Source organism: Crocodylus siamensis, chromosome 5 (genome assembly GCF_052110815.1).
Source record: "Crocodylus siamensis isolate JL-2025a chromosome 5, ASM5211081v1, whole genome shotgun sequence".
NCBI classification, from domain to species: domain Eukaryota; kingdom Metazoa; phylum Chordata; order Crocodylia; family Crocodylidae; genus Crocodylus; species Crocodylus siamensis.
In genome coordinates this window covers 205,207,227-205,229,222 of record NC_143399.1, presented here as the reverse complement: position 1 = coordinate 205,229,222, position 21,996 = coordinate 205,207,227, and the positions used below count along the sequence as shown (strand labels likewise).

General features: G+C 42.2%; 1 protein-coding gene across 2 annotated transcripts in view; it reads left to right on the top strand.

Annotated features, from left to right (window-relative positions):
- SMARCC1 (SWI/SNF related BAF chromatin remodeling complex subunit C1) overlaps positions 1-21,996 on the top strand; it is a 139,963-nt gene that overhangs the window by 16,933 nt on the left and 101,034 nt on the right. For both annotated transcript variants that reach the window (XM_090048004.1, XM_090048003.1), the window contains exons 3-8: positions 5,184-5,269; positions 6,839-6,920; positions 8,279-8,371; positions 14,645-14,714; positions 18,515-18,584; positions 20,376-20,451. In XM_090048004.1, the coding sequence (XP_089904130.1) occupies positions 5,184-5,269; positions 6,839-6,920; positions 8,279-8,371; positions 14,645-14,714; positions 18,515-18,584; positions 20,376-20,451 (477 nt within the window). The remainder of the gene's footprint in view (positions 1-5,183; positions 5,270-6,838; positions 6,921-8,278; positions 8,372-14,644; positions 14,715-18,514; positions 18,585-20,375; positions 20,452-21,996) is intronic.

Genomic DNA, 21,996 nt, shown 5'->3' with positions numbered 1-21,996 from the left:
TGCTTCCAGGTTTCTTCTTCTTACTGAGACATGAAGGGTCCAAGCAGGTTGGAGCATGTGCCACGTACCCCGTCCACTGCTGTGCACCTCCTCCTAAAGGTAGCTGCTGACCCGGAACCTTTTTTTTTGAGTCAGTTGCTTCATTGCCAGCAGAACTTGCACCTTTACTGGTTTAGCTGTTTTGCATGGTTTCAGAGCTGTTGTACATGCATGGTTGTAATGCTCTGGTTTTCCAGGTAGGTCCTTTCTTCTTGATGACGTCTGTGAGGGAAAGTCTCCTTCCTGAGCGTGGGTCAGCATGTTGGCACTCATGTGCTCTGGTCACAGGATTTGATAATACATTGGCATGTGGCTATCCTCATATCACCATTGGAGTTGCAGTGGCTGGCAGCTGCTTCACTGTCTTTGTGCTAGCTGTGTAATACCTTGGTATGTGCTCCAGTACTTGTGCACGTGGAGGCTCTGTCTGTGGTGTTTCAGTGCATCAGTATAGGCTCCCTATACCCGAAGAAGGGCGTCTGCGCTCAAAAGCTTGCGAAGATCTTTTTTCCAACTATTCAGTTGGTCTAATAAAAGTATCGCATCTACCCAACGAACCTTGCCTGCCTCTGTCCTTAGACCATTACGGCTACAACCAAAAATTCAGTTTGCTTGGTAGTGCATGTCATCCTGTGTGTGTGTGTCTGTATTCCTTCTTGCTTGGTTTCTTCTACACACTACCCACCCGCTTCACAACTGAGTAGGAAGCAAGGCTGCTTGGTGGTTTGTCTGCCCCAGGTTATGTTGTGTCTGGCTTGAGGCTGTCCTATAGTAATTCAGTCTGCAGGGCTCTGCTGCTGACTTGAGTGGCTCTGATATGATCTCTGCTTCTGTTTGATAAACCCAAAGGAGCAGCCTTGCCTCCGTCTCACCTTTGAATGTGTTTGACAGCCATTTGCTCTGTATCGGGCTCCACTTGATGCTTGTGGTCAGTAGTACTCAAACGTACAGCTTATTCGGTGAAGAAGAGCCTTTGCAGAGCATGTCAAGGGAGGAGGCATCTGGTGCTAGTGTTGGAGCAGTTGAGCTACAGAGTCCTGCTTCCTGCTGGAGATGGGGACACTGATTCTGGCTGCCACTCTATGTGATCACCTAGCCAAATCTCACATCTGGCTTCGAGGGTCAGATGTACCTCCAGGGTACCTCACATCTGGCCTCGAGGAATTCTCTTGCCCCACATTGGGACCAGTCACAGTTCTGGGACAAATTATTTTTGGGTCACAACTAGTACCTGTACCCCAGGTGTTGGGGGACAGGGGATATCGGCCCCATGCTGTTAATGGATACATTGATATAGTGAGTCCAATGTCAGGCCTTCAGCCAGTGGCAGAGGCAGAAAGAAAACCCAGCTGTCTTGACTCCTTTTGTCCTGCTCCGAGACAACAAAGACTCCTTTATTTTTTTTCTAAATAAGAGTAGGATTGGACTACTGTGGGCAAATGAGTTGGCAGGTGTGTGCAGCAGCTTTGAAACCTTTCTTTACCTTTTTTGTTTCCTCTGCAATACCAAACAGATGGTAGACCAAGAGCAGCCCTTCCCCCCCATCCTTATCCCTAATTAAGTGCTTGCGGAAGTCTTGTTTACGTTGTTCTCAGGCCAGGATAATTCAGTCTCTCTCCAAATTCCTCTAAAATCCATTAGCAATTTTAGTCCTAATATACAAAGCACTTCATTTTAGTTCCCATACAAACTCATGTGATATAGAAAGTTTGTCAGTAAAGTGAAGAAATGTTCTCTTTCTAGCTTGGCATCAGCTCTGCTTTGCCAGATGCTCCCGGAGTGTCACACAGCCCTTTGTAAAGGAACATGACCCCCTTTGCTCTAAACAGTTGGGTAGAAATGAGGTCTGAAATGCTCCCAACACAAACCATGATCTGATAGCTGTCCTACCACTATGGCCTTTTCAACTTGGCCCCCAGAAGTCAGCTGCTCATAAAACGCCAGTCTAAGAAAGCCTGGTCATAAGATAATTGTTTCATGAAAATGTGAAGCTTTGAATTTTCTGCAGTAAAACAAGGAAAAGATTAAGCAGCTTGGGTACTGTGCTTGGGGCCAGTTCTTGCTTCAAAGAATATTCCTTTTTTTTTTTATAGAGGAAGAGTAACATGAGCAAGAGAGATTGAGAGCACCTCCTCCACAGTGTCCCATGGCAGGGGGCGAGCATGTTCTGTGGATAAATGAGATCTTCAGGTTAATGAATCTCTCGCTCTTGGGCGAGTGCCCTAACAACTAGGTTGTTGAGTGAATGGTTGTTGATTTAAGGGCTAAGTACAGACAGTCAGAAAGCCTGAGGCCGAATCAGTTTAATCTCTGTAGGTTAGTCTAAGATGCATGGGTTAAACCGAAAAAGCAGGGGAACAGACATTCACTTTTGATTACAGAAATGCAGCCACATGCCTGCAGTGACCCAGGCCAGAAGCCAGGGGGCGCTAGAGCATGTCACTCTGTTTGCTGGAGGAGACCGTTTGGGCCAAGGCTAGCCTGCCCACCCTGAGGGAATGTTTGCAGGGAAGGTGCAAAGCATCCTGGGATGCTGGGGTATTGTGAGTTATCTTTACTCTGGAGGGGATCTGGGACAGAAGTAGTTCAATAAACCGATTTAACCTAAATCAGTTAAGTCAGTGCTGCATCCATTCAGGTCTATCTTTAGCTGGTTTCAGGCATTTTGAAAGCTGTTTATGTGCACTGAACTTCTGTTCTGTTATAGATTAGAAGTGGTTTCTGATCTGTTTGTGTCATTTCTATCCCTAGCCAAGATGCCCAGACTGGGATGTCACTGTTGTAGTGAAAGACAACCAAAATACTTGTGTCAGTTTGATCTGAACTTTTTTCTTTTCTTTTTCCCAGTTTGGCTCCAAATAGCATATTCACACAAGCCTGTGTAAAGAGTTTGCTAGGTGTGAGCTCTCTGCATGTGTCGCCTGGCTCTGGAGGGTGAGGAGGCGCATGCTTTGTAGTGGGCATGTTGGGAGTTGCTGATGCAGGGGGTCTACTACGACTTGGAGTCTCCTGGCTTCTCTTCCAGCATTTAGGGGAGGAGGTGCTTTAGCAGCTCAGTTTTCTTTCCCTGTCGTCCTCTTCTATACCCATTTCTTTCCCCGCGTCCTCTCTGATAAATCCCCCAGACCACAGCCCTGTCTCCTACCTTCCATCCTCTTTGTTCCTTCTCTTATGTTTAGGTGCCAGTAGTGGAAACACTGGGAGTACAGGAGACAAGTCTCCCTGCATGTGGCTCTGTGGCCTGGCAGAAAGCAAAATATCATGGTGTACTTAAAGGATAACTTAACATTGTTGACACAGGACCGACATGCTGAACTGCTCAGGAATCTGAAAATGTTTATTTCCTGTGTGGGGGTGCTTTTAATACTGAAATGCAGTGTGTATTCTGTAAGCTTATACATGGAAGGGAGGCAGATATGGCTTGAATTACAGCCAGTCTCTTCCTTGCACTCTTAAGCAAGTAAATAATATAACATGAGTTCTCCTTCTTTTGCAGTATTTCTCTAACGTTAGTCAGAGATGAGCATCAAGGGAGTATAGATTCTTGTGGAAGCAAATCTAGATGATTGATTTATCTCATTTTATCATCCCTATATTTGGAGAGAGTTTTGTTTTTGTGTCTGAAGCTTACTTAAGAGAGGAGATGCTTTTTAAAACCAAACCTTCTGGTATATAACCAGGTTTCTTTGCAGGTGAAACTCACCTTTGGAAAATTACTAAAAGGCAGCCTATGTTGTTTGCCGCTTTTTAAATTATCAGAGCAGTTGCTAAGCTCTGTTATTTGGGTTAGAAATGAGAAATTGTGCATCATAGTTAATAAAGGTAGACCCACCTGTTATAAACATGTATAAACAGTCTTTTATTACTTGAATGAGATTAATTTGAAGTTTATGACAAATAAAGTTACAGGTAAGATCTGAAGATTGCCTTTCACACAGTCAGGATTTACAGAATGCAAACTTCCCTCCGTCATCTAGGGCTGCTGTATATAGATTGCTTCAGGCTACCCAAACTGCCTCCTTATATCCTGTAATTAGCTTTTTTAACAGTTAGCTCCTAAAAGCTGTCACTGTGTGTTGTTCCAAATAATAACACCTGTGCCAACATTTTAGCTATAATTGTCTTCATTGTTTTTAAAAAAACAGTTAAATGGAATGGTATTTTCTGTGAGTGTAAGTCTGACTGTTTGAAGTCTTGGCCTGTAATTGAACTTTCTGAATGTCTGCCATTTCTTGCCTTTCCAGACAGAGATGTTTGCTTCTCCCAGATATGGATGTTAAGCTGTCTAGTAATCCTCATAAATAAGGTTACACTCTGAAGTATGCTTTCCAATTTCAAATAAGACTGACCAAAACTCTGGAAAGTCAGCTGTAGACAATTATCTTACATGAAATGGAGAGAGTGGATTAAAAGGGGGTCTAACAGACCCTTTTGGTCTCTTCATTGCTGCAGTTCTAGCCTCAATTCTGTATTTCTGTCTAAAATGTCATTTTGCACAGTGTATTGTGTAAAGTGTGTTCAGCTAGTTGGTGGAATGGTGCTTCCATTTGTGGTCTAAAAGGAGTTGGATTTAGTACTTTTGAGTGAGCCTGTAAGAGAACTTTTTCCTGATCTTTGCAAACTAAACTTTTTTTCCAAAAAAAAAAAAAAAAAGCAGCCCGCTGTCCACAATCCTGCTTCTGAAGTGAAGCACATCAGCTTAATTCTTTTCACTCTGGCAGTCGGCTTACATCTGCTTGCATTTCTAAGGACCCTGCTTTAGGAAAACAGCTGGAATGTTTTAAGTGAATGCTGAGCTTCCCTGTCTCCCAGTCAAGGAGGAAGAAGGCCAAAACTCTGGGTTTTTTATAGTATTGGAGGAATCTTGCACCAGGCTGGTGGTGTTATGGCAGTATGATAGAGTGTGTTGGGGTAAAGCTTAGGATGCAACTGATCTTGGTGTGTAGACTCAAACTTTATTTTTGAAATGACGTTAATTTAGAAGGAGTGAATAGTAAAGCCTTTATAAAGCAAGGTCTAGCTAAAAATATAATGATAATTGAGAACTTTATTTCTGTCCTGTATGAGAGTAGTGTATGTAAAATTATGTTGCATGAAAGTGAGTGTTTTAGTGTTACATCTTTCTCATTTTTGTTTGTTTCTAGGCAAAGTGCTTCCTGGATTTCAAAGCTGGAGGCACATTATGTCACGTTCTTGGTGCTGCTTACAAGTATAAGAATGAACAAGGATGGTAAGCTGCTGTGTTTAAGAAAAATGCAAAATCTCCCATTGAGGATGAAAGTATAGTAAATATAAAAGGGGTACCAACTCAGAATGATGGCAGAGGGCTTTTTCCATTTAGTTTTAGTTTCTCTCCATCTTTTAGGTAGGCCTTGAATTATTACTGGGGTAGGAAACCTTCCAACCAGCCTCGAGTAAATCAAAAGGCTGTATTACAAAAATAACTGTACCAAAACATTGTTTTAGTGTGGATTTTACCATGTCTCTTAAATTTGTTAGTAGAACATGAAATGACAAGAAGCTGCCATGAATTGAACTGCTTTAAAAACCTTTCTCTCTTCCAGCATTGCTAAAACCTGGTATGGGGTATCTGGCTGGGATCTATGGAATGATACTTTTCTTTTTTTCCTGCTACCTCCTGAGCTTTTAATGGTAAAGCAGCTCAAGTAACTTTCACACAGTAACTATTCTTTTATTTTTTCTTCTTCCAACAAATTTACTTTCCAGTTGCTGAAATCTTAGTGAAAGCAAAGCTCTGGCACTTGCCCATCTCTTTTCCTGCTGCTTCCTCATAAACTAGTGTGTGGTGTTATGCTTGTCCATGTGAAACGGGGAGGAAAACAGCACTGGAAAAATCAGCTTTGAGGCTCAGACTTTTTGAGCCTGGGATGTTCCCTCACTGACTTAACTCAATGGTATTGTGTGCAGTTTTATCTCAGATGTGATTCTTTGAGGTTTTTAGTGGTACTTGTCTTTCTGTTTTTGAATGATCTGGCTTGGTGAACTACCTTTCTTGGTTTTGCTAGCCCAGAAATGGCAGGAAAATGCACTTAAATTGTGCAAATGGACATGTTTTATATATCTTTGTAATTCAAGTTGCTTTCTAAAACATGTTGCTCAGATTTAGTGGCAAGAAATTGTTTAAATCAAGGACAGTGATTTTTGTATTTACTGTGACATTCCCACTTGAAAATTGACCGTAGACCCCAGTTAAATGCAAAGGTGAATGTTTTGAGTGCACTATGTGCAGGGTAGTAAATCTCCCTTTCTCAACCTTCTCTGCCATATGTACCTACTTCAGAAAAGTACAGTAGTGGATTTGAGCTGTACCACTTGAACTTCCATCTGACAGGCTAGTGAACACAATGGGAAATGTTTAGAGACATGACTGTCTGTTTGCCTGTGCTCCCACTGTTCCCCTCTTATCAGTCGCTGATGCAAACATGAGCCATGTCTCCAGCAGCTGAGTTGCTTCTATTTAATTGCTATTCTGTCTGATCCCAGTGGAGGCCAAAGTAGTATAGTTAATTGGCTACCTGCTCTTGCTGATCATGTTGGCTGTCTTCAGGCTTAGTTTGCTGTTAACAGGTCACATGATCGCTGCAATTTTTTTCTCTTATATGAGGACTTTTTTTTAAGGGAAGCAGAAGTACAATATTGGGGCTGAAATATTAAACATATGTGTTCATAATTCTACATTCATGTCCAGCAACTGTACAAAACTGTCTTGTATTAATGCTGTATTAACGTAAAGCATCATTTTTTGTCTCATTCTATAAACTATATTCTTCACTTACAGGCGGAGGTTTGACCTTCAGAACCCATCCCGAATGGATCGTAATGTGGAAATGTTCATTAACATTGAGAAGATGCTAGTGCAGGCAAGAAACTTATTGCTACAAACATTTTGTTTAGTTTCTCAGTATAGTTCATCCTCCCTGGGGAAGTGGTTCAGTGTCTTTTGGATGCCTCAGGTGACCTTTGACACTCATGAGAATACCAAGATGCATCTTTTCAGAAAAGTTTCTCTCCAATTCTTAATCTCTTCCTATGATCTCATTTAGAAATTCTCACTAATTAGTGAGGTAGAGCTAGAGGAAACACTTAACTGCAGGGGAACTGCTCAAAATCCATTTTAAATTGGGGACTAACTTTTCTTTAAGATAAAGTTGAGGATCTGTGCAATCCTTTTTCTAGACTCAAATGCCAGAGTATGAGGATTTAAGAAATAATGTGGTCAAAATCTGTTAAATGGGTCCGCTCTTGCAAAAGGTAGACTACTTATATGAAAGGAAAATGTTATTTAGGTAAATTTTACTGATGAGAAGTGCTGGATTATCAGGAGAGGAAATGGAAGAGTAGCACTGTAAACATCAGCAACCCAGCTCATTCCAACTCTTGGATTGAGCAGATAGTTTGCTTGTCCATTCAATCATTGGCTCCTCTTGAAACTGCCCCAAAGGGTCCAGTTTCTGATTTTTCTCTACTATGATCAAACTGAGACTTGCAACTTGCTTTGTCTGAGCCACTGAATAGCTACTAGAAAGTAGCTGTTAAACTAGAGGCTAGGTGGGTAGTCAATTTTTGACTATTATCCTAGAGGTGGAATACACAGTATTCTACCACTAATCCTTTGTGCTGTGCAGCAGATAGATGCCTTCCCCACCACTTGAGGAAGACAAATTAAAATGTTAGTTTATTAGTACCACTGAGGATAATACCATGATAATCTTGTAGGCATACTTTTTAAGTATTTTAGTAAAATCAAGAATGGGAGGAAAGGAATCCAAGATGTCATAGTATTCTTTAGTTTTTACTGATGTTTTATTTATATCTTTATATCTTTTGTTTCGCTGTGATTCTACAGAGATAAGTAAACATTCCCTTTAAGTAGATGCTTATTTAATATGGCTGTTATCGCTGTCCTCAGCAGTATAGGAACAAGTACACGTTAGTACAGCAGGGCTAGACCCTAATCAGGGCTTTATTAAAGATGCTTAACAGTACTGCTGTAAGTGGAAAGTTAGGACCAGATCCAAAACACACTGAAGCTAACAAAAAGATGCTTGGAACTTTACTAGGCTTTGAATTGAGCTGTTAAATGCAAGAACAAGCCAGTTCACGTGACAAGAGACTCGCGATGAAGTTAAGCAGCAGTGTTTAGTAGAAGAATTCCTGATGGATTCCTTTGCGTAGCCTACAAATGCTGGATTTAAAGTTCTCTCTGTTTCTCCTCTAGAATAATTGTTTGAGCAGACCAATCATCTACCTCATTCCAGATATAGAGCTGAAGTTGGCTAACAAGCTAAAGGATATTGTCAAACGTCACCAGGTAATGGATATAAAGCTCACGCAAGTCTTTGTGGTGGTGTTTTTACATTTTGTGTGTTTGCAGCCATTATTGTAAGGGGGGCCTGTAGGTGTCATCCTAGAACTGTGCACCTAAGAATAAAGCAGGATAGAGATGGGAGTGTCTTGGGGAAAGGAGTACATGTGGGTGTCAGGAGGCCTGGATTCTGTCTCTGGTTGTCTTGGAGTTCTGGGGATCCTTATGCATGTCACAAAGGTGCTTTGTTTCCCTGTCTGTCAAATTGCAGTAATACCTCATGCGTAGGGAGGCTGACCACTTCACTTGTTCATATTACATTTAAGCCCTTTGGAGTGTCCCCTATAGTACTTGCATTGCCTGCAGCAGTTTTTTCCAGCCAAATAGATGCTGCCTGAGGCAGGAGCTGACAATCTATCCAAATTTTAGACTTAAAGTCAGAGAAGCTAAACCTTTAAGCCAGAGGTGCTCTGGTTTTAAGAGAACCCTGCCCATACAGTTAAAATAGAATCATAGAAAACAAGGGTTGGAAAGGACCTCAGGTGATCATCTGGTCCAACCCCCTGCTCAAAGCAGGGTCAGCCCGAACTACATCATCACATAGCTGGCTCTTAAAAACCTCCAAGGATGGAGATCTCACCACCTCTCTGGGTAACCTGTTCCAGTGCTTTACTACCCTCCTTGTGAGAGTTTCCTAATATCCAACCTCAGCTTCCCTTGCTGCAGCTTGAGCCCATTGCTCCTTGTTCTGTCATCTGCCCCCACTGAGAACAGTCCAGCTCCATCATCTTTGCACCCCTCCTGCAGGGAGTTGAAGGCTACTATTAAATCCCCCCTTGGTCTTTTCTCCAGACTAAATCAGCCCAGTTCCCTCAGCCTCTCCTCACAAGTCATGTACCCCAGCCCCTGAACCATTTTCATTTCCCTCCACTGGACTGTATCCAATGTGTCCACATCCTTTCTGTAGTGGGGGGGCCCAAAACTGGATACAGGACTCCAGATGTTGCCTCTCCACTGCTGAATAGAGGGGAAGAACCGCTTCCCTCAATCTGTTGGCAACACTCCTAATGCAGCCCAGGATGCCGTTAGCCTTCTCGGCAACAAGGACACACTGCTGGCTGCTACTGAGCTTCTTGTCCACTGTCACCCCCCCAGGTCATTTTCTGCAGAGCTGTTGCTTAGCCAGTCATCCCCCAGCCTGTACTGGTGCATGGGATTATTCCATCCTAAATACAGGACTTTGCACTTGTTTTTATTGAACCTCATGAGATTTCTTTTGGCCCAATCCTCCAATTCCTTTAGGTCTCTCTGAATCCTAGCCCTACCTTCCAGTGTATCTTGTATTCTGCCCAGTTTGGTGTCAACTGCAAACTTGCTGAGGGTGCAGTGCACCCCATCTTCCAGGTCACTGATGAAGATATTGAACAAAAGTGGCTCCAGGACCACCTCCTGGTACAGTCCACATGATACTGGCTAGAAACTAGACATTGAGCCATAGCTTTGCTACCCTTTGAGCCTGACAACCGAGCCAGTTTTCTGTTCACCTTTCAATCCATTCATCCAATCCATACTTCCTTAGCTTGCTTATGTGTATGTTGTGGGAGACCATATAAAAAAAACAACTGGTGAAGTCAAGGTATATCACATCCACTCCCTGCATCCATAGAGCTTATCTCATCATAGAAGGCAGTCAGGTTGGTCAGGCATGACTTGCCATTGGTGAATCATGTTGACTATTCCTACTTCTTCAAGTGTTTAGAACTAGATTCCTTGGGGACTTGCTCCATAATTTTTCCAGGTACTGAGGTGTGGTAGACCTGTCTGTTGTTCTCCAGATCTTCCTCCTTCCCTTTCTTAAAGATGGGCATTATATTTACCCTTTTACAATCGTCTGGCACCTGTCCTCATCACCATGAGTTTCCAAAGATAATGGCCGGCGGCTCTGCGGTTCCATTGGCCAGCTCTGTTAACACCCTTGGGTGCATTGTGCGTCTCCCTGTGTACTTGGACACGTCCCACTTTTCTAAATAGTCCCTTACCTGTTAATGTAAAAGAAATATTAAGTTAACTGAAGCCTTGCTTGGGCCCAGCATACATGGCAAAGCACTGCTTGCAGAACTTCAGTGCATTCATACTCAAAGCCAGGGTGGGTAAAAATCAGTGATTTTTATTTATTTATTAATTTAGATCAGATTTTTTCCAATTTAATCATATTTTTTATTATTTTAAAGATTCTTTTTTAAAAAACCCCTATAAAGATGGTTTTAATTTAAGATGTATTAAAGCTCAAATATATCATCATGGAATAGGCATTATAACTTCTAGTTGTATACTATTTGAGACAATATATTCATGTAACCTTTTTAGAAAAGTTTTATAAAAAGGTCACAAGAGGCCACGGACTATGGTAAGGGCGCAATCATATGGGGTTCCCAGAAGCTCCTCTCTAGATTAGTAAAGAAAACCACTCTACCCAATGAGACTCAGTGCTCAGTCTAAAAGATCTCATTAAGTATCTCTGTGATGCTTTGTTTTTGTTCTCAGACTGTGGATGTGTGTCTTGAGAGAGAACATCCTTGTTAACCAACAGTATATGGAGGTGAAAGCCATCAGACCTGATTACCCATCTGTCAACCCTCTTGTAGGGCTACGTTTGAGTGTAGCCTCTCCATTGATTTGAGATCTAGACAGGAAAACCTGTCATGGCAGCAGGCTTGCCACGCTGTAAAAAAGAGAAGTAATCAAAGATGAAAAGAAATCTAGAAGAAAGTGAAGAAAGCTCCAAGCAAATAACATATGGCTGCACTGCTCATTTGATGTCCTTCTAATACAGCATGGCAAAAACATCCCTCAAATATCCATGATTAATCTAGTGAATTGGAGAGAGTTCACCTCCCAGTGACTTCACAAGTATCTCCTTCAGTTAGCTTTGTTAAATAAAATAACCATATCATAATTCAATTTTCTGATGTAGTTGCAAAATTAATCTGAAAACATATCAAAATTACTGCTTTAAAATGTATAGTGTGTGCTTTCTAAAAATGAAACCTACACCTGTTTCTGAGTTATGAATAATATATGTTAAGGTTATATCAAACAACAAGAGTGCACTTTTTGTAGAAAACAGTGATAAAATTGAGGCTTTCTGACCAGTGATTCAAATCAAACCCACCCTAATCAAAGCCTCTCTCTGGTGGCAGGGCAGAGATCTCTGCTATGCTGTGGAGTTGCTATATTGTCTTGTTGACTGGAATAGCTTCTGTTGACACCTGGCTGATGGTCCCTAGAGATACTCCCAGGCTGTCAGCCAGGTGCTGCTGTCCTGGTGGGCTTGTTCCTCGGGGGCCTAGCTGTTGTAGCGAAGCCTTGCAGAGCTGCCAGAGCACGTAGGTCTGGTAGTAGTGGCCCATGGTGAAACTTTTTATTGCCAGGCCAGGTATGTGTGGACGTAGTCTGGCTTTGGGCAGTTGTTCTCAGTCTTTGTCTGAAAAGTCAAGAATCACCTATTCAGCACATCAGCAGATTCGCAGGAAAATTTAGCATGGGCTCTTTTTGTAATGTTTAAATAATAGCCTGGATCAGACTAATAGCTTTTTCCCTGTTCTGCAATAAAAGCTCCTTTCACTTTTCACTGGTGTTTTGGAAGAAGCTTTCTTTAAATCTACTCTGTTAAGCTCTCAGTCTTACACTTTATTGCTTATGTTGGCTGAGTTTTAAAAGAGTAATTTAAATAATGCCATTTATAAGTGACATAAAAAGGAAGTTTGAAGTCTTTGACAGGGTGATCCAGCAAGTTAAGGACACTGTTCATCAAGGACTTGCAGTGTGACTGACTGAAATAAAAGGGATTGTTTTTAATAGCCTATAACTGCCTCTAGAACTTGTTGCCAGGGGATATTATTGAACCAAACACCTCCAAAGGTAAAATAGAAAGGTTTCTGTGTTCTCTGTGTCTGTGTGCTTGAACTAGCTGTAATAAGTCCTGGGTCAATTAGTCCTCATGCAGATACCATCTGGTGATCTAGTTATAGTGTCAGAGAAAAAATTAATATAATTTTCCTCAGATCCATAGTACATAATGCTCCTTGTAGCTGTCCAAGCAGCGTACAGCTCTTTTCTTCGTCGTGTAAGTTACTTGTCAGGCCGGTGACCTGAGGAGGTCATGCGCTACCCTACTGTCATGAGTTATAGGATGCATAATTATCACTGTTCAAGTTATGGCAATAACTGTCTCACTGGGCACATTAGAAACAAGCTAAGGCTCCTCCAGTTTAGATGTACTGAGTTGGGGACAAATGAGCAAATTACAGTGAGCTAACATGGTGGGCTGTGATTTCTCATGAAATCATGGGGTTTCTATGCAACCAACCATTGTGTTTGTCAGGAGAAGCAAACCATGGATCATCTCCCGAGATGCCCTGTAGCACTGCAATGTACCCCACAAGATCTGGCAACACCAACACCAGAAGCAGTGCCCTGTTCAGGATATTGGGAACAGATCATACAGAAAGGTTGGATTGGAGACGCAGCTGCAAAGAAGAATAGGGGACTAGACTTACCATTGGGGAAGCTGGTGTGTGTGCTGACTGTTTGGGGCCCACGCTTACCCCACAGTAAGGGAAAGCTAGTCTGGCACACCTTACTTTAAGTGAAAAAGGGCAAAGTGAGCCTAGTTTAGCTTTCACCTATTGCAGGGAAATGGTGAGCGCACAGACCGTCACTGAAGAGCAGCTGAAATGCAGTGTGTGCCTGCCCTCTGTAGCTTACTGGAATGTGTTTTTTGTCCATGTCCTGAGCTATATTCTGGTGCCTAGAAATGATTTTGAATTTACAAATGACTCAATTTTTAATTGTATGTTCTTTTAATTATTCACTTTAGTCTAAAATGTTTGCTATTGCTCTTATATATTTGAGTAGAGGTAGCGTTCATGATGCACATGTAATGCAGCATAATAAATTCTGCGCGCCTTCAGCAATAACTCAAGGCATTTTGTATTCATATTTAAAAAGGTACTTTTTTCTAACCCTAATGGATAGATTTGGAATAGAAATATGGCCAAGCAGAATTGAAAATAATAGTAATAATAAAAATAATCCGTAGCCATATTTTTTTCCGTCTCATTCCTTGCCAAATTGATAAATCTTATATTGTACTAATGTTACTTCTGGTGCTATGTCATTATCTTGATTTCACCCTTATTTCATCTCCTTTTGCCATGACTCCTGTAGCTCCCTGCTCTGTGGTTATACTATTTCCCAGCCCTCCTGATTACAGCATGTGCAGAATGCAACTGTTTGCATATAATGAATAATCATGACCATTATCCCAGGGCTGTGGCCCAAAGGGTGTATGTAATCTCTAGCTGTATAAAACCAATTAGTATCATACTGCACAGTATACAAGTCAGGAGTTTGTTCTTCCTGTGTTCACTGCCGTTGAGCATACAGCTGGAATGCTGTTTCTAGTCCTGATGCCCTTACTTAAAAAGAAAGAAAAATTAGACATGGCTCAAAGAATAGCTGCAAGAACAATGCTTGGAGGCTTGGAAATTGGTAGCTAGAGATTTGTTTAACCTATCAAAATGCTAAGAGGTCATGGCCTGTAAGTATTTTACACTGAAAGGATATTTGATATCAGGGGCTCTTTTTATTTTAGGAGACCAACCATAACTAGATCTAATGGCTAGAAGCTGATGTTAGATACCAACTTGCAGTGGAAGTCGCACACAGACTTTTAACTATGAGGGTAACTAAACATTGCCACCACTTCCCCAAAGGTGTGGTAGATTCTCTGTTACTTGGTGTCTCACAAAGGGTACAAGAAATGCTAGGTGAAATAGTCTTGTATAATGCAGAAGATCATCAGTGGTTCTCAAACTTTTTTTTTTTTTTCATAGACCACTTGAAAATTGCTGAGGGTCTTGGCGGCCCACTTAATTTATTTTTTCTGACAACAGAGATTAAATGCAGGGCCATGTACTGATATTCTCAGTTGTTCCGCACCCGAGTTTCTGCGGACCACCTGAATGGAGCGCGCGGACCACAGTTTGAGAACCTCTGGATTAGATTATCATCAAGGTGCAATTCTTCTGGCACTTCTGGAACCAAGTAATTGGGTTGAATACTTATGTACTGGATCTTTCTGCATTATTCTAGATAACCAAGATCATATTTTAAGTATTATTACTGAATGGCAAGTTGTTCTTTCGGAGGTCATTTATATCCATAGAGCTGAGGATTCTAATGGAATATTTCACTTTTCCCCCCCCCCCCATCTAGGGAACAGTAACTGAGGAGAAGTCAAAGGCAACCCACCATGTTTATCCTAGTCCTACCTCACTGGATGATGGTAAATCCTATTTAAGAGTTTATTTTTCTTCTTTTGTAAATAAAGGATTGTGTAACTAATGTGATGGATGCTGTGCAGAACTGTTAGGTATGCTCAGCTTAATATTGACATGCACTGAATAGCAATACCTTTTTAAAACTGGATTTGAAACGTTATGTAATCTTGGATGGTTCTGCCTCCATCAGAATGTAATGGGTATATCCAATGCATTAGAGCTGGTAATGTGTTTTTGGAAAGCCTTCAAAATGCATGCATTGATTTAATAACCCTTCAGGGGTTTGATGAAAGTTTTAGTGATAGTAGTAAGTGTGGAGCATGTGGTTGTGTACAAGGCAGCCCACATTCCCTGCCCCAAAGAATTTGTAATCTGGAGAAAATGTGAAACAAATCGAGATGTGGGAATAACTAGAAGTTCTCTTGGATAGAAAGATGGGTGGATTGTGGAAGCAGGGCTTAGAACTGAGTGCATCAAGTTCATTGTCTTCCAGTGACATTGCCCTGAGTCAAAGTAGCAGACCCAGCTCTTGAGAAGTTGTGGATTTCGAGCTGTGAACTAGGGGACTGGGGCTAAAATAGCTCCACACTGAAAATTCCCTTCTGTGTACAAAAGTTTCATTTAAAAGCCAACTTGTGACTGAACCAATAATATATGATTAGGCATGAAAGTCCATCCCCCCACCATGAGAGAGAACTAGATGAGGTAAAGGGCACAGATGACACGAGTGAGAATTAAAATCCCCTTCTATGCTAGAAGAGCAGTAGCATCCTTGCTGCTGAGTGTGTGTGTCTGCATTGCTGAAATGGTTAGCAGTGAAAGCAGTAAAAGTCAGTGAAGTCAGTATAGGTTATATTGCAATTTACCATGCTTGTTGTACAACAGTGAATTATTAAAGATGCTCAGCCTATTAAATAAAGACTGTACAAAAATAGCTTCAGTGACATTTACTGTCTGGTTTTAATTTGTTGTTCAGAGCTTGAATTTGGGATGCAGCAAGCTGCAGTGCAAGCTGGATTAAGCTCTGACAATTCAATGGCGCTAGATGGCAGCATTTACTTCCACGTAGGCTGCAGCATGCTTGTATTTATCCCCCGGTGTCTCTTGTGAGAAGTACAAAATGCCTTCATCTCTAATGCAGTGGTTCTCACCCTCAATAGACTCGAGGCACTCCTTGAAAAATGCCAGCCCTTAGTTCTCATTTTTTCTGACTACAGAAAAATAATAGAACACTTCTTCTGTTGCAAAGAACTCAGGAAGACTTCAACATGGCAGAACTATTTTTGACCCTCTGGATTCCTATTTGAAATCTTTGTGCTTATCTTGTGAATCGTGTTTCCACACTTAACAGTGCTAAAGTTGCATGGCACCCTTGAAAGGATCTCAAGCCACCCACAGTGCCTCAGCCCCCTGACTTGAGAATCACTATTCCAGTGGCTATATATGACTTCCCTGTCTCTGTATTTAAGAGTTTCTTTCTAGTCTAGTAAGTTTGGTCCAAGCTACCTCTCTGGCTAGTGAACTTGCATTAGACTGAGAGTTAAAGAGAGCTCGACTAAAATGCAGCCATGAACCCAAATGAAGTTATGATGTAGTTCACGCTGCAGATCTGCCCTATGTTGTTACATTTTGGACAGAGTTCTCCAGACTCTGTACAACATTTTCAAATGCTCTCTCCTACTCCTCCTTTCCCATTGGCACAGAGAAAAATTGTGTTTAGACCCCTTTACTACTGATACTACTCAACGCCCCCCCCAGTGTTTTTTAGCACTAGTTGTCTATCAGCTTGTAGAAGCTGCACTGACACCCTTGTTGCGACCCAAGCAAAGTCGTGTTGTGTTCTTACTGGTATGGCCAGCATCTCGCTGCCACTTGCTATTGCAGGTGTTCAAGTCCTAGCTCTGTGAGCAGCCAGGAGGGAAACGCACTGGATTCCTTGTTTCACTAGGCTAGCATTGTCTTGGAAATTCTGCAAGTCAGCCTGCCTTTCTCTCTACACAATCATCCTTCATCTGACTGAAAGAGTAGCCTTCAGATTAGTATTCAGTAGCAGTCTTGAAAGGGTGGTGCCTGTGGAAGGTAGCTGGATGTAAATTGTAGTAAGAGGAAATAATTAGTGACTGGATAGTCAACACTGAGGACACGCAGAGAGGCGGTAGATACCTGCCAGTTGACAAGGAAAAAATGGGAAAGGGTTGGGCTCCTCAGTTTAACAGTAGCTACAACATCTGTTTATCCTCATGGACCAGAGCATCTGTCTCCTTGGCATACTGCAATGCTGCTGTTGTATGGCAAGAGATCTTTTCTATGGGATTTCAGGTTCCCAGCTGAAGGAAGGATCAGACTGGCAGCAGGCAAAGAGGGATGGCCAGCCACATTAGGAGGTGGGCTGAGAGAGAGCGTAGACAGGCCAGAGTGTTAACTCATTTTTGTTGCACTTCCCATCATCTTAAAACCATTCCTTTTTGGACACAGTGCCCTCACGTGGCTGCTCACAAGCCCTCAAATAGTGACCAGTCCCTAGAGTGCTAATCTGATAAGGATTCATTTTATGTCTGCAGAGTTGAAGTGTGTATGTATAGGTATAGCTGTTGATGGAGATTTAGCCTGTGGCTACCCTAGGATCAGAGAATCATAGGGTTGGAGTGGACCTCATGGGTAGTCTGGTCCATCGCCTTGAACAGATGCGGGAATGCTGCTCCTAGATCAGTAATTCTCAACCAGTGTGCTGCTTTAAGATCCTTTTAAGGGTGCTGCAGGATGCCATGCAGTGTTAGCACTGTTAGGTGTGCAGATGTGATTCACAAGATAAACCCAATCATTTCAAATAAGAGCCCATTGACCTGTTGTGGTCTTTCTAGGTTCTTTGCAATAGAACATTTACTATATTATCTTTTTCATAGTCAAAAATGAGTGAAAACTCAGAGCTAGCGCTTTCCAGTGGGTGTCTTAAGCCTAACAAGAGATGCCTTGAGTCTAAAAAGGTTGCGTTCATCCACCGTTCTAGTTCATCACTGCCCAACCTTATTGAACCTCTTCAGAACCTCTAAGGAAGGAGAGAGATTTCACAACATCCCTGGATCGTATTCCACTGCCTCCCTGTCCTAAGAGCAAGGAAGTTCTTCCTGAGAGCTAATCTTAATCTGCTTTATTGCAATTAGATGCTGCCACTTTGTCTTGTCCTCTGCAGTAAAGGGGAAGAGATTGTTGTCCCTTTTCCTTATGGCAGCTTTTCAGATCTTTTGAAGACTATTATCATGCCCCTCTTAATTGCCACTTCCTCCAAGTGTAGGGAGTGCTTTTACCAGTGTAATACTGATGTAGCATGCTAGTGAAACAGAAGTCTATAAAATACATTTTGCAAAACCACTTATTCTGGGGAACAGATCAGCAGTGAGTTTACATGAGACTCTATGGACCTGGAAGGACTGTAGTAGACTTCATGTTAAAAACAAATAAATCCTGGGTTCTTCAGAAATTGGATTATAGCAAAATACTTTTATAAATGGTCTGGTTTTGCTTTCCTATTTTTTTTGGTTGGGCATATGGATCTTATTTAGCCTGGTCTGGTGAGATGCAGAATCTGAAGGGAAATGGCTGCTGCTGTCTTGCTACTTTCCCGTAGCATGCCATAGCTGGATGAATTAAGGAAATGAATCTTCAGAGAGCTGCAGCTTCCCTACCTTATCTGACATTTGGCAGAGGCAACTGAAATAAACCCTGTTCTGTCTGATTATGGAAGAGGAATTTACTGTGTGAGTCTGCTCGCAACCTAAAACTGACATTTTCCCTCCCCTTGTTTCAGATGAATGGTTGAGACCTGTGATGAAAAAGGATAAGCAAGTGCTGGTACACTGGGGCTTTTACCCAGACAGGTAATGAAAAGGGGTCAAAGGGGAGAAATGTGCTAAGTCTCGGTTTGAAATTGCAGATGATTTAATTTATCATCTACTACAGAGTTACTATTCCTCTAGATTATCAAGTCTTATTTCTCCTGGTATCAGTCCACCTTCTGCTTTGCAGCTGTGATGAAGTTCATTGAACTTCAACATCACGATTTCCAGAACAAACGTGTGATACCCAAGTCTGGCTGATAGCCATACTGCTGTTTTCTACCCTCACAGAATATTGCCATCGCTTCAGGCCTGTTTGTTCCATGTAAAAAATTGAAGCCCTCTTCTTTTTTTTCTTTTCTCTCCAACCTTTTATGCTCCATCTGTCTAAATGATTGGGTTTTATTTTTTTTTATGGCTTCTGCAGCAGACTAGAATTAGAAACAAGCTCAGTATTGGTCTTACTGCTGCCTAATACCAAAGAAATGATACTACCATTCTTACTGTATCCAGAAACTTTGTGTATTTCAACTAAAAATGCCTTTAAGACACAAATCTGCAGTGACATAGCTACTTATGTCAATACAGAGAGGTCATGACAAGTTTAGTAGAGCTGAGACTTGAACCTAAATCTCCTGAGCCTCATTGTCTTTTTGTAAATTCTTATACTTAAGGCCAGAAGGGTCTTATCTTCCTGAAAGGCATTCAGTCTTCATTTGAAGACATTGGGAAATGGGGAGAGTCTACTGCCTTTTTGTTCTTATGGCTAATTACTCATTGAAAAGCACAGCTGATAATGGAGTTCCAACTTTATGATCCTTAATACTCTGCTGGGGTGTGTAAGAAGCAGAACACAACTATGTTTTCAAGTCCTTTTTGGTGTTTGTTGTGTATGAAAATACCCCCAACCCTCCACCCCCCACTTCTATAAACCAAACCAATTGGATCTGAAAGTTATTGAGAATAAATATGGAACCTTCCAGCATAGGTGTTTAAAGGCACTGTTTAGAGTCCAAATGCACTCTGAGATCACTTGCAGTCAGGTTTATGAACTGACTGCATTCATATACCAAGCAAGACTTAGGCAGGCCAGATGGAAGCAAGGAAAAGCCTTGGCTGGGATGATGTAGTTGGGGCTGGTCCTGCTTGGAGCAGGGGGTTGCACTAGATGTGACCTCCTGAGGTCCCTTCCAGCCCTCATTTTCTATGATTCTATAAAAATACTACAGCCTGGTAATTATCAAGTCTAGAAGAAAGCGCAAGATGCAGCAACAGAGCAAAGAGCAAGTGGCCTGTTTATTTATAGCCTTATCATCATTTTCAGGTTTTGTGGGATGTCTTACTGGTAGGTGAAACAGATAAATAATGGTCAGATGGGTTCCACAGCAGGAGAAGCAGTAGGAGTTCGGCGGCCTGAATTCAAGCTAATGAGAGAAGGAAGCACTTTAATAAACTTGTATATCAGCATAGGAGGTAGCTACTCAGAAATTCCCTGTAGACCACTGAAGTCTGAAGCTGCTAGGAAATGTATGCCACTTCACTGCAGTGAGCTTGTGTACATCTCTGAAAGTAAATGATACATTGGCAGACTGCATGGGGCTGCTTGTTGTCTTTACCTATTGCATTTCCTTGGATTATTCTTCTAAGGGAAGTGAGCAAATGTTTCTGTTGTTAACGTGATATTCATTTGTGATGCTTCAGTCCTGGTGGTCTGCTTTGAACATGTTCTGATTGCTCAGTAAATGCTCTTGTGTATAACTCTCTCTCTCTTTTTTCTTCTGGATGAATAACCCACAGAAGCAATTCATTTTTCTTTTCTGATTTCTCTTTTAGCTATGACACTTGGGTGCATGCTAGTGATATAGATGCTGAAATTGAAGATCCTCCAATTCCAGAAAAACCATGGAAGGTGAGAAGGTGGTGTTTTTTTGGGGGGGCGGGGGGGGGGGAGGTTGGGGTTTTTTGCGGGGGGGTGTTGTTTTGTGTTTTTTGTAGGATGTGGAGGGGAAAAGACATTTCAGACTTCATAGTAAGTGACATCATCAGGTGGTATTGGAAGTGGGAAAGACTGAGGGGAATGCTCCCTGCGGCTATGAGTAAAAATATGGCAAAAGTCAAAAGCAGTAGTTCTAGGATCATAGTTTGCACATCTGAAAACTTTGGGGCTGAAAGTAAGCAGCAGTGTGAAATATATTATGTGGTGATTTTTACAGGAGCACACAATGCAACCCTTATCCAAAATACAGCTCCTGCATTTGTTTAGGCTTCCTTTCAAGTCCCTGATGCTACAGGAATTTCATTTCTCACAAGTGAACTTCAGCCTCCTCTGAGCTGCAGCTTGGCAGCTGGTTATTTGGGCAAAGCTATATTATGTTGAGCTTTGGGGCAGACATGAAAAGTGCAATAATGTGATGAAATTTCAGGAGGAATTGAGACGGGCTGTATCGCAGTGTGGTCTTCTTAGAACAGTAGGGCTAATGCACTTTCAATTGGGCCCTGGTGCGATTCGTCTCTAGGCCCTACTGTCATGTAAATGTCCACTAATAGCACTCCTGCCAAAAGTTCCTGGGTTTCTTTGCTGCTCTTACTGATGAATACCTTGTCTGTGTATAAGCTGATTGGCTGTCCCACCATCTATCTATATCTATGCCAGGCTCTTTTTCAGGCCCTTGCCTCCATGCATAACTTGGTTAAACACACAGTAAGACAAAAAACCACTGCTCCTGTGACCAGAGCAGACCACAGGCCTTTCTTCTTGTTCTTCTTTGCCCTGGAAATAAGGCATGCATCTTCTGTCAGCCCCTGCTCAGTGCTGTGCTAATGGCAGGCAGCCATTAACCTGTTCCTGTCTTGTTTCAGCTTGTGGTATAGGACAGTAGTGCCCAACCTTTTTTTGCCTGGTGGGCCACATTAGCAATGCCAGGTTTGTCCATGGGACAAATCCAGCTGGTGGGTTCAATCTGGTATGCCGGGATAGTGTGGTAGGCACCCAGTCTAGTTGCAGGAAGTAGCTTGGCCCGGATCCGGATGTGCTGGCGGAGGGGTAGGGGTGGGAAGAGCAACCGTATCTAGCTGTGCAAGGGTGGGCCTGGGCCTGAACTGCTTGTACAGCATTAGTCCGGTCCAGCTGGATCTGACTGCAGAACTTCCCCCCCCCCCACACCCCCCCCCCCCCACACACCCCCTTATTTCTTAGCCCAGGGGCATTCCTGTGAGCTGGATGCCACAGCTCCACTGGACAGATTTGAGTACCCCCGGTATAAAATGTCTGAAAATCCAGCAGCGTAACTTCTTTAGCAGCCTCTTGGGGCATTTATTTAGTACTGAGAGGGGAAGAATGTGATGCCTCTAGAGTCACCAACACCAGTTTCTGTAGTTCCAAGGGCATTAAGTGTAGGTGGAGGCATAGCCTGACTTTGATTGAAATAACCTGTTAGTCATTTTGGGCTTAGGT